General features: G+C 34.5%; 1 protein-coding gene across 1 annotated transcript; it reads left to right on the top strand.

The window, feature by feature from the left end:
- Nucleotides 1-1,618: 1,618 nt before the first annotated feature.
- LOC120349087 (cytochrome P450 4g15-like) lies at nucleotides 1,619-10,111 on the top strand (the record flags this gene model as incomplete). The annotated part of the gene is given in 6 exon segments (XM_039419042.1): nucleotides 1,619-1,723; nucleotides 6,513-6,564; nucleotides 6,567-6,632; nucleotides 6,635-6,676; nucleotides 6,679-6,826; nucleotides 10,061-10,111. Coding segments are annotated over 6 exon segments (464 nt in total), but the record flags the coding sequence as incomplete, so codon positions are not given.
- Nucleotides 10,112-10,987: the final 876 nt, after the last annotated feature.

Here is a 10,987-nt window from a genome sequence, read left to right as displayed (position 1 = left end):
TCGACAGAATCCCGAATTAGTTCTTTTTCGATAAAACGGTTCACGAGCAGTGATCGGTCGAAGCAGAATCTGAGATTTTCGGCCAAATGGGATTACTATTAAAACTTTTCGATCATTTGGGATTCGACCATTTGGGAAAGTACAAGTTTCAATTCTACCATTTGGGATTCTTCAATTTTCGATTTTTGCGACAAAATAATAATTTCGGCCAAATGGGAATCGGTCATTTGGCATGCCACCCCCGATATTAACAGTAATATCGAGTGACCTGGCTGACTCAGGTCTGGTGTCAGAGTTTTCAGGTCGCAAGTGATCAATTTCAGTGCCTCCGACATGACCTTACGACTGGTTTTAGACAGTCGTGACCGACGACTTAACGTGCCTAACGGAAACACAAGAGTGGCCCAAAAATATCTTGCCCGGGCCGGGATTGGAACCCCGGTTTATATAATTTGTATGGTAATCAAACCTTGTAACAGAATCTTGCAATCAAACCTCACAATTCAACCTTGCAATCTCAAATCTTAAGGCCTGGCTGCACAAAAGTTAGTTAACCTTTAATCATGATTAATTCCACAAGAACCAATCAGAGAAGGGTTTTCTGAGAAGAAGGTTTCTCTGATACACATCAGAGAAATTTGATACACATCAGAGAACACATCAGTGTTCTTTGGTTCTCGTGGAACCAAAATATTGATATAATTACTGATATTTTGGACTTCAAAATTTTCAAGTTAATTCAAAATTGTTAACGTTTTGAATAAAAAGTTACAAACCATTACCAAAGTTACCAATCAGGTATTGTTTTAATCATTATAGATATGTTGATGTTGAATAGTTATAGTTGAATTTAATTATGAACTAGACTGATTCAGCAGTGGAACAAATAAGCTGTGATAAGATTTATATTGAATACACTATGGAATGGAACTTATATTAATATTGTATTGACTCCAAATTACTGTAAGACGAAACTCTATGTTTGTAAAGCTCTTGAGTTGAAAAAACATTATAGCTTCTACTCGATTATGATAATTTTGGACACCGGAATAATTATTTTCTGAATTAAGAATTAATTTCTTGTTTGTTTTTTTTCTATAATCTTTGAAAATGTGACACATAGTAGATAACAAAGACCTTAAAGAGATATAGACTCACAATGCCTATGCCTTCCCATGATAGCTTTTACTTGAAATTGAAGGCCGCCATTGGGGTATTTTGGAACGAGATATCATATCTATATATTCGTAATACTATGGATTACAAGGCATTGGTATGTAATAATCTTATAGGTTGCCCCCTCAATGGCCGATTTAAAATCCAAGTACGACACTACCGCTGCATGTGAGTCTATGCACCTTTAAGCTCTTTGGTAGATAATTTTCATCTCTCTCTTCATTTATGTAATCATAATTCATCCCCCTCATCATTACCTAGACTTAAAATACTCCAGAAGTTGCCTTTGTAAATAAATTAAATGTGCAACCTACTGTAACTCTTGCAATCAACATAATATGATATCTCCAAAGTCTAGATCTCATTCTGGCATATAATTACTAGTTAGAAACATTAATCAATTACTATCTATTCTTATGAATGTATTTATTTTCAATTTTAGATGTTTACAAGAATCGTGAACAAGGGAGACACGTACAAGAATATGCTACGCATGTGGATAGGTCCTCGGTTGCTAGTCTTCATCTACAAACCAGATGATGTCGAGGTAAGTGAAGAGTAAAGCTACGTTTACACCGGAGTTAATAACACAAGTTTTTAACATTTTTGTTATCAACTGATGTTAATTACAAAAGTCAATAGCATCATGTTAAGTTGCGTTTACACCGAAGTTGATAACATGAGTTACTAATAAAAAGTGGTCAACTTGACTGAATCGACAAAAATTTCTCATAACAAAAGTTAATAACTCGTGTTTTCAACAGAAAATTCCTTGTTATTAACAAGATTTATGTTATCCATCGAGAGTCGGTAAAGATCAAAGGAAATGTGTTATGTTAATAACAAAAGCCTCTTTTATCGCATTAACTTTTGTTGACCGAGCGAAGTGAGATCTAAGATTCAAGTCGAGGGTTGGCATTTCTCTTAAGAGTTAAATGTTTTATGTTGCGCATTTACGGCGAAACGCGATAATAGATTTTCATGAAATTTGACAGGTATGTTCTTTTTTAAATTGCGCGTCGACGTATATACAAGGTTTTTGGAAATTTTGCATTTCAAGGAATATAAAAGGGAAAAGGAGCCTCTTTATATGCCAATATTACCATAAAAATCGGACTATAGAATTATTCATCATAAATCAGCTGTCTAGTGGACTATAATACTACCCGTTCAAAAACATCGAACATCTTGAAATGAATCTTTCCATTAACGTTAGTAGACAGTTGACTATAATATACCCGTTCAAAACAGCGAACATCTTGAAAATTGTATCCTTCCATCAAAGTTGTAGACAGTTGCAGCCAGACCTGATAACAGCGCTCACACTCACATTCCGGGACGACACGTCACGGTACGATATAGGACAGAAATCTCAATGTTTATTTAAGATTTTTTTAGACATTTTTAATGATAAATTATTTATTAATTTTTGAGAAAACATAACAACAGGTCAATGTAACTCACTGAGCGCGAGGTCTACTGTTCACAGAGCTACTAGTTAATAACAGGTTACTATCTTCCCCGCAACCCCCTCGCCAAGCATCCCTACCCTACAACTACAGCTGTTCCCTAAAACTACAGCTGCAGACGAAACACGTGACAAAGTTATTAACTTTTGTTGATAACAAAACTAGCAGCCGAAAGAAATTTTAATGTTATTAACTCATGTTGAAAACTTTTGTTTCAAACTCTGCTTTAAACGCATTATAATTTATTTACATTAGATCAGATAAATATCATTATGTTAATGATCACACATATTTCGATTTAAAGTATTTTGAAGACAATTTTTGCTTTTAATTCCGGCTGTTATATCATATGAATACTCCCGTTGAATGAAATCATATGGAAGTCAATTATATTGATAACAAGATATTATTAATAATAAGGAATTTTCTGTTAGAAGCATGAGTTATTAACTTTTGTCAAGAGAAATTTTTGACGATTCAGTCAAGTTAATAGCTTTTTGTTAATAACTTATGTTATCAAACTCCGGTGTAAACGCAGCTTAAGGTCTTAGTAAAGAGTTGTGAAATTTAATCGGGATTAACAGTTGACAGACTTTTCTGCAACCGAGGTAACTCTTGCAATCACAATAATTATTTGTGTTGTCTCCCATCACTAATAAGGCAAATAATTCTGGCGTAATATAATTATTAGTTGAAAGCATTGTTAGTTAGAGTTGGGTATCAGCATAGAGAAAAGATAACATAGGATCCCATTGTGTTGTGTATCAAGTTTAGATGATACTGTATCATATTGTGTTGATACTGTATCATGTGTGTTGATACTGAACTACTAGCGTAGAGAAAAGATAACAAGAAGATTAGCATAGAGAAAAGATAGCATAAGAATATATCCCATGGTGTTGTGTATCAAGTTGAGATGATACTGTATCATGTGTGTTGATACTGTATTATTTTGTGGATACCATAGAGAGAAGATAGCATAGCATAAGAAGATATCCCATGGTATAGGACTTTTATGTTCCAAATTTCACTGTTAACTCAAGCCGATAGTCCTAGACGTTCTTTGTGAAGCTCTGTGACGTTGGTTGTCTCTCTTACTGTATCGTTTTTACTCTTTCACCCGGTCAAAACAGTAATAGACAATAGTCGACAGTAATCGGCTTGAGTTAACAAACAATCGGCTTCAAATTTAGAACATAAACGACCTACATTATATTGGGATATTTTCTGTGACACTCAGCAATAGACGTTCTTTGTGAAGCTCTGTGACACTAGTAGTCTCTCTTACTGTGTCGTTCTTACTCTCTCACCCGGTCAAAGCAGTAATAGACAATAGTCGACAGTAATCGGCTGAGTTAACAAACAATCGGCTTCAAATTTAGAACATAAATGACCTAAACCATGGGATATTTTCTTATACTATATTTTCGTTATGGTATTAGTAAGGTCTTAGTTGACTTGGTAAAGAGTTGGGTCTCAACTAAACTCTTAGCAGCATAGGGTGAGTAGGAAAAGTATTGGTGGGACTTTGTTTTAATGAGATCTTGAAAAGTTAATACATCATTATTATAGCATTGGCATAAAAATATTGAATATGTCACTTGAATATGATTACTCATATTATCACTAGATAATATATGATCACTCATGTGCTGACGACTTACAGCTCTATCATTTCAATTATTGAATGAAAAAGACTGAGAAATTGTCAAAAACCACTGATTAATTGATAATTAGAAAGACCGGTTTCGGTTATTACACCATTGTCAATCTCTGATAAACTAAAACTAAATACAAGAGCAGCTTTAGTTTTAGTTTTAGTTCATCAGAGATTGACAATGGTGTTATAACCGAAACCGGTCTTTCTACTATCAATAAATCAGTGGTTTTTGACAATTTCTCAGACTTTTCATTCAATAATTACCACAATATCAACTTCTCAATTACACAAGAAAAATTATTGCCATGTTCTCTTTCAATCATTTATTTATTTTCTATGATTTTCATTTATTTCTAACTACTGTAGCAGGTAACCGTGCTCCACCAGGGTCTTGACAAACTGAAAACTTGACGCAATGATATTTTGAATAATTGAAAATATGCCTATAACCATCCTCGTTTAATTAAGAATCTTTTTTTCTTTTATCGAGTCCTATTTTTACTCTATTCACTATTAAATTTATCATATTTTTATTATTATTTTTCTGTTTCTTTTTCATTTTACTATTGTCATTCGTTTTTTTTCATTTGGCCTCATTCGCCTCTTCTTATCATATTAGTATTCAAAAATTGTGTTTACGGTACTATTTTATTCTATTTTTTCAATCTTATTTTGCATCAAATATATGTGACTAAGCTAGTTTATGTCAATAAGGCTCTTCATGGATTTATTCTGTGAGCTTTTGTATGTAAATGAATAACTAAAATCTATATGCAAAATTTCAAGTTAATCAGTCTGGTAGTTCAGACGTGATGATGCGTCAAACATAATTTTCCTATCCAGTACTTGAATAAACCAGTTCTTTACTTTATTATAGTATAGATGATTCTCAAATCTATTGACATAGATTATTCTCTGGTTATTGTTTTCTTTAAAATTGATCATATTATTGTTGATCTGTTTATATTGGTTACTAGCCGTCAGGCTCGCTTCGCTCGCTATATCTGTCTAGCCAGGGGCGGAGCCAACTGGATCGTCCAAAAATGAGATCAGCGGGCTCGCTTCGCTCGCCTTCATTTTTCATTTGAGCATGCTTCATTCCATCAGAAAGTCAAAGTACTTCCTCGCTCGATTCAATCATTGATTATTTCAATTATTTAGTGCAATTTGAACATTTTCTGTCTATTACTTGATGAAAGAACTGAGAAAACGCAAAAAACCGCTAATTTTGGGCGTATATTTGGCGTTATTTCAAACTCCTTCTAACACAACATTATTACACCCTAGCTGAGCTTCTATAGTAAATTTGAACATTTTCTGTTCATTTGTTCTCGATAAATCTGAGAAAGCGCAGAAAACGCTGGAAAAACGCAGATTTTGAGCGTATCTTTGGCGTTATTTCAAATTCCTTCTAACACAACATTATTACACCCAGCTGAGCTTCTGTAGTAATTTGAACATTTTCTGTTCATTTGTTCTCGATAAATCTGAGAAAACGCAAAAAACGCTGGTAAAACGCAGATTTTGAGCGTATCTTTGCGTTATTTAAAATGCCTTCTAACACAACATTATAACACCCTAGCTTAGCTTCTGTACTAAATTTAAACAATTTCTGTTCATTTGTTCTCGATGAATCTGAGAAAAAGCAAAAAAAAAAAAAAAAACGCTGGAAAAACGCAGATTTTGAGCGTATCTTGGCGTTATTTCAAATTCCTTCTAACACAACATTATTACACCCAGCTGAGCTTCTGTAGTAAATTTGAATATTTCTGTCATTTGTTCTCGATAAAGCTGAGAAACCGCAAAAAATGCTGGAAAAACGCAGATTTGGGCGTATCTGTGAAATTTTTCCAAATCCGTTCTTAGTGCGCCTCTAAAGGCCAACTGAACATACCTACCAAATTTGAACGTTTTTGGTGCGGTAGATTTTTAGTTCTGCGAGTGAGGGGAGTCAGTCAGTCAGTGAGTGAGTGCCATTTCGCTTTCATATATATATATAGAAGAAGATAGATGATTCTCAAAATCTATTGACATAATATCCTCTGATCATTGTTTTTTTTTAAATTGATCATATTGTGATCCTTGAAATTGTTTGTATGTTGATCCGCGTCTATTGATTATTCAACAAGTCCTCTTCTCGGCATTCATATAATATTTTATTTTATTTTTGTATTATTCATTTATTTATTTGAATAATCTGAATCTAGGTCCTTTTGAGCAGCAGTCAACACATCAACAAAGGCCAGGACTACGACTTCTTCCGCCTTGGTTGGGCAACGGTCTCCTAATCAGTGGAGGCGACACCTGGCGGCGACATCGCAAACTGATTGCCCCACCTTCCATCTCAACATCCTCAAGTCGTTCATCGACCTGTCAACGCCAACAGTCGAATGCTCGTCACCCGGCTCAAGAAAGAGAGCGCCACTCGCAGAGAGTTCGACGTGCACGACTACATGAGCGAGTGCACTGTGAGACGCTCTTGGGTGAGTTACTTACGGGACACTCTGTATATAATAGATCTGCGTAGACTACTATAGTAAGGTCCACGTATAATGGTAGTGGAGAAGAAAGGACAACAGCGTTGTCGATTCTCTGCCTTGCACTGCCTTCTATAGAACATAGTAGATGATACATAGTATCATCATATGCTGATAGTGAATGTTTTTGTGATTTTTCTGGCTTCAAATTTATCAAGTTTTTTAATATTTTTCAATTATTAATGCATTTTCAAGTGTAATAATAATTGTTCCATCTTCTGATCAATCGAGATACAATTTTTTAGTATAATGTTATTTGAACTGTAAATTTTTGTGATCTTTATAAAAGTGTTTTTCATAACCTCATTTGAACTATTTTATCAAAATTAGGGAGAGGAACAGTTGGGTTTATCCTGTTGTTCTCTCCCAATCATCAATTTGATGTTGTGATTAAGGAATGTAATAAATGTAATACCGGTAATTTTAATGTGCTACAGACTTATGTGCTGGGAACACACGCATTTCACTCTTATCAGCTGCTGACTCCATGATTATTATATCTGTAACTTGATGTTTCTGTAAATAGTAAGCTTAGCATCAGCTGATAGATATTGAAATGCGCGTTTCCTTGGCGGTCAAGTCTGTACGCACCTTCAACTGTTTATTCTAGTTTAAAATGAAAATTGAAAATGATTTATTGGCAGAAATAAAAAATACAACATCTTAGAAATACATAATAAAAGCAATACAAATTTGACAACATGGGAAATACTATTACAAAATGAATGCCAATTGAGAATAGCATCTCGAGGTACTAGGACCTGTTTGAGATGGTGGTGATATAAAAATTGATACAAAACTAGCGTTAAAAGTAGGCCTAGCTACTGTGGCCGACAGTCGCATATGAAGTGAGATATATTACACAACAGTATCGATGATTCATCAGTTTAGCTCCGAAGTATATTGTACATTATTTATGATATATGTACAAGTTTATAAGGCTACATGAGAATTCTAAAAATAATCAACCATATTTTATTCTTTCTCAAAAAAATAAAGTTCAATGATAAAATAACACACTCTCATGATTGAGATGGGATATTTGTAACCAAATATTATATATCATACTATATATGTTATATTTCTACATTGTTTGAACACATTTATTTTATTTGCGTATGACATTTTTGTCAATTTTAAAAATTTCATACTTTATAAGTGTACGTCAAGGGTTGATATAGTATTTATTGCCTGGGGACTGGCTACAGTAAAGTCGTTGGCCTCACACAGGTAGGCCACTACCTGCGTAAACAATTAAAACCGTAGTGCATACTTGTGACGTCATCAGGTAGGGCTCCTACACCAATCAAAATTTGTTGATTTCAGCTGATCTATATCAGCTAATGTTTTATTGGTGTAGGAGCCCTACCTGTGCTGACGTCACACGAATGCACACGGCTTTGTTTACGGAGGTAGTGGGTAGGCACGTCTCTCACACTCAAATATAATGTGGTGCACTGTCTGCTCCATCGCCCCACAGTCATATACTGGGGAGTCTGCAAGTCCCTGTTTAAACACAATCTGGCAACGTTGCGGAACTAGAGAAAGATAGCGCTATCTGCTTTGTCGAATGATAGACAAGGATAACAATACCATTGTCAATCGGATACTGCTATTATAACGTGAATCCCAATATAGAATAATTAACTACGGTACTTCAATCTGTCTAAATTGTGAGAAAAAATGGTGTTCTTTATAGTGGTTGAAACATAGTGGACCGGCGAAAGTATTAGAGTGTATCCGAGAAGGTGGCTGTTGAGAGTTTTTAAAAGCATGTATCTGTTTCCTCCTAAGGCCCGCCGCAAAGTAGACCCACGCTAATCCACGAAAAGCAACCCACGCCGTGGGATGTTTTTGTAAAACCATTGTTAGGCTTCTCAGAATCTGTGTAATGTTAATAATACATGCAATAAATGAATATTCCACTTGTCAGCTGATTGGTTATGAATAATTCTATAGCAATGGTTTACAAAACATCCCAAGGCGTGGGTTGCTTTTCGTGGATTAGCGTGGGTCTACTTTGCGGCGGGCCTTAATGTCCTTCAATAATTTCCTTTGATATTGTCTCTGATTCTTTCTACATTCTAGGTACTACCTTACCCCAATACCTTACCCTACCTTACCTTCGCCAATCCATATTCTCTGATAGGAAACATTGAAGTTATTCATGTGGTTAAACATTATAGTGGAGCGGTGAAGGCTGAGTGTACCCTAACAGAGAAGGTAGATGAGGGTTCAAATAAGCATATGTATAGACACCAAAGAATCCTACTTTTTGGCATTCCATGAATGAGGCGACAAATTTTTGTTTCCAGGAATAAAATGTTTCATTACTATCGTATTAATAAAACTTTCAAGTGAAAAAACACTCACATTTTTGATGTGGCGACGTCCGGTTTGTGCTGGTTCGTTTTAAAGTTTTTTATAAATTTTAGTGAAATTTGACAATATCAATGTTTTTTTTGGCTTGAAAATGTGCAATATCTGCACAAAATGGACGTCGCCACATCAAAAAATGTGAGTGTTTTTTCAATAAATTTTATTAAATCGATAGTAATCATTGACCGAGCGAAGTGAGGTCTAAGATTCGTCGACGGTTTGGCATTTATCTAATGTTTAAATGTTTTTATGTTGCGCATTTACGGCGAAACGCGGTAATAATTTTCATGAATTTGACAGGTATGTTCCTTTTTAATTGCGCGTCGACAATATTCAAGGTTTTTTTGGGAATTTTGCATTTCAAGGATAATATAAGAGGAAAAAGGAGCCTCCTTCATACGCCAATTTACCGTAAAATCAGACTATAGAATTATTCATCATAAATCAGCTGCTAGTGGACTTAATACTACCCGTTCAAAAACATCGAACATCTGAAATGTCTCTTTCCATCAACGTTGTAGACAGTTGCAGCCAGAACTGATAACAGCGCTCACACTCACATTCCGGGACGACACGTCACGGTATGATAGGACAGAAAGCTCTATTTTATTTAGGATTTTTTCTAGACATTTTAAATTGATAAATATTTATTAATTTTCGAGAAACATAACAACAGGTCAATGTTACTTCTGAGCGCGAGGTTTACTGGTCACAGAACTACTAGTAATAGTGAAAACAAGATGGATAACCAACACCGAAAAATTTTCACTTAAAGAGGAAATGTGAAATTGAGAATTTATAAATGTGAATTTTGTCCAGAAACTGTGGGACTAGACAAGCACAACCCAGAATGAGACCAGTGGCTATGATTACGCAATGGCTGTCATGAAGTGAGTAGAAATACAAATTTAAATTATCTCCTAATGATAATGATGATTATGCGTTGGTAAACGTGAAACCAGGTACTGTTTTAAAGTATTAAAATTTTTTAGTAAAATTTGACAATATCCTTGTTTTCTTATTATGGAGAGATTTCACAACATCGTCATCAATTATTCTACTAATTTTATTATCTCCTACTCTAGTAGTTCTGTAAACAGTAGACCTCACGCAGTATTCCTCATCCACAAGTACCTGATTGAAACTATAGACCTTTTGGAAATACAGCAATAGACTTCTCCACACATCTGTGTAATCACTTGTTAGCTGATTTATGATGAATAATTCTATAGTCTGATTTTACTCTTATATAAGGAGGCTTTTTTTAAGGAGGATTTTTATATAGGACTCTTTTTTCCTTTTATATTATCCTTGAATGCAAAATTTCCAAAAACCTGTATATACGTCGACGCGCAATTAAAAAAGGAACATAGGCTACCTGCCAATTTCATGAAATCTATCACCGCGTTTCGCACGTAAATGCGCAACATAAAAACATATAACATTAAACATTAAGAGAAATGACAAACCGTCGACTTGAATCTTAGACCTCACTTCGCTCGGTCAATTATTTCCTCTTTTACTCTCAATCACTTATCAACTCCGATGGCCGTAACTCTTTATTCAAAATAAAGAATAAAGTATTTTTACAGTTTTTTTTCATAGTTAGAACTTTTCTAATCATTTTTATTGTTTTAGGAATTCATTTTAAAAAAAATTTTCAATTAATTTTTTATGTAAATTGGTATTGGAAATGACACACAACTTAGCTACATTGGGACTGTATTGTTGTATGAATTAGAATATTGGAACCGTTTTGGGCATAA

This window comes from Nilaparvata lugens, unplaced genomic scaffold (assembly GCF_014356525.2).
Source record: "Nilaparvata lugens isolate BPH unplaced genomic scaffold, ASM1435652v1 scaffold8191, whole genome shotgun sequence".
In the NCBI taxonomy this organism is placed as follows: domain Eukaryota; kingdom Metazoa; phylum Arthropoda; class Insecta; order Hemiptera; family Delphacidae; genus Nilaparvata; species Nilaparvata lugens.
This window is presented reverse-complemented; position numbering and strand designations above follow the sequence as displayed.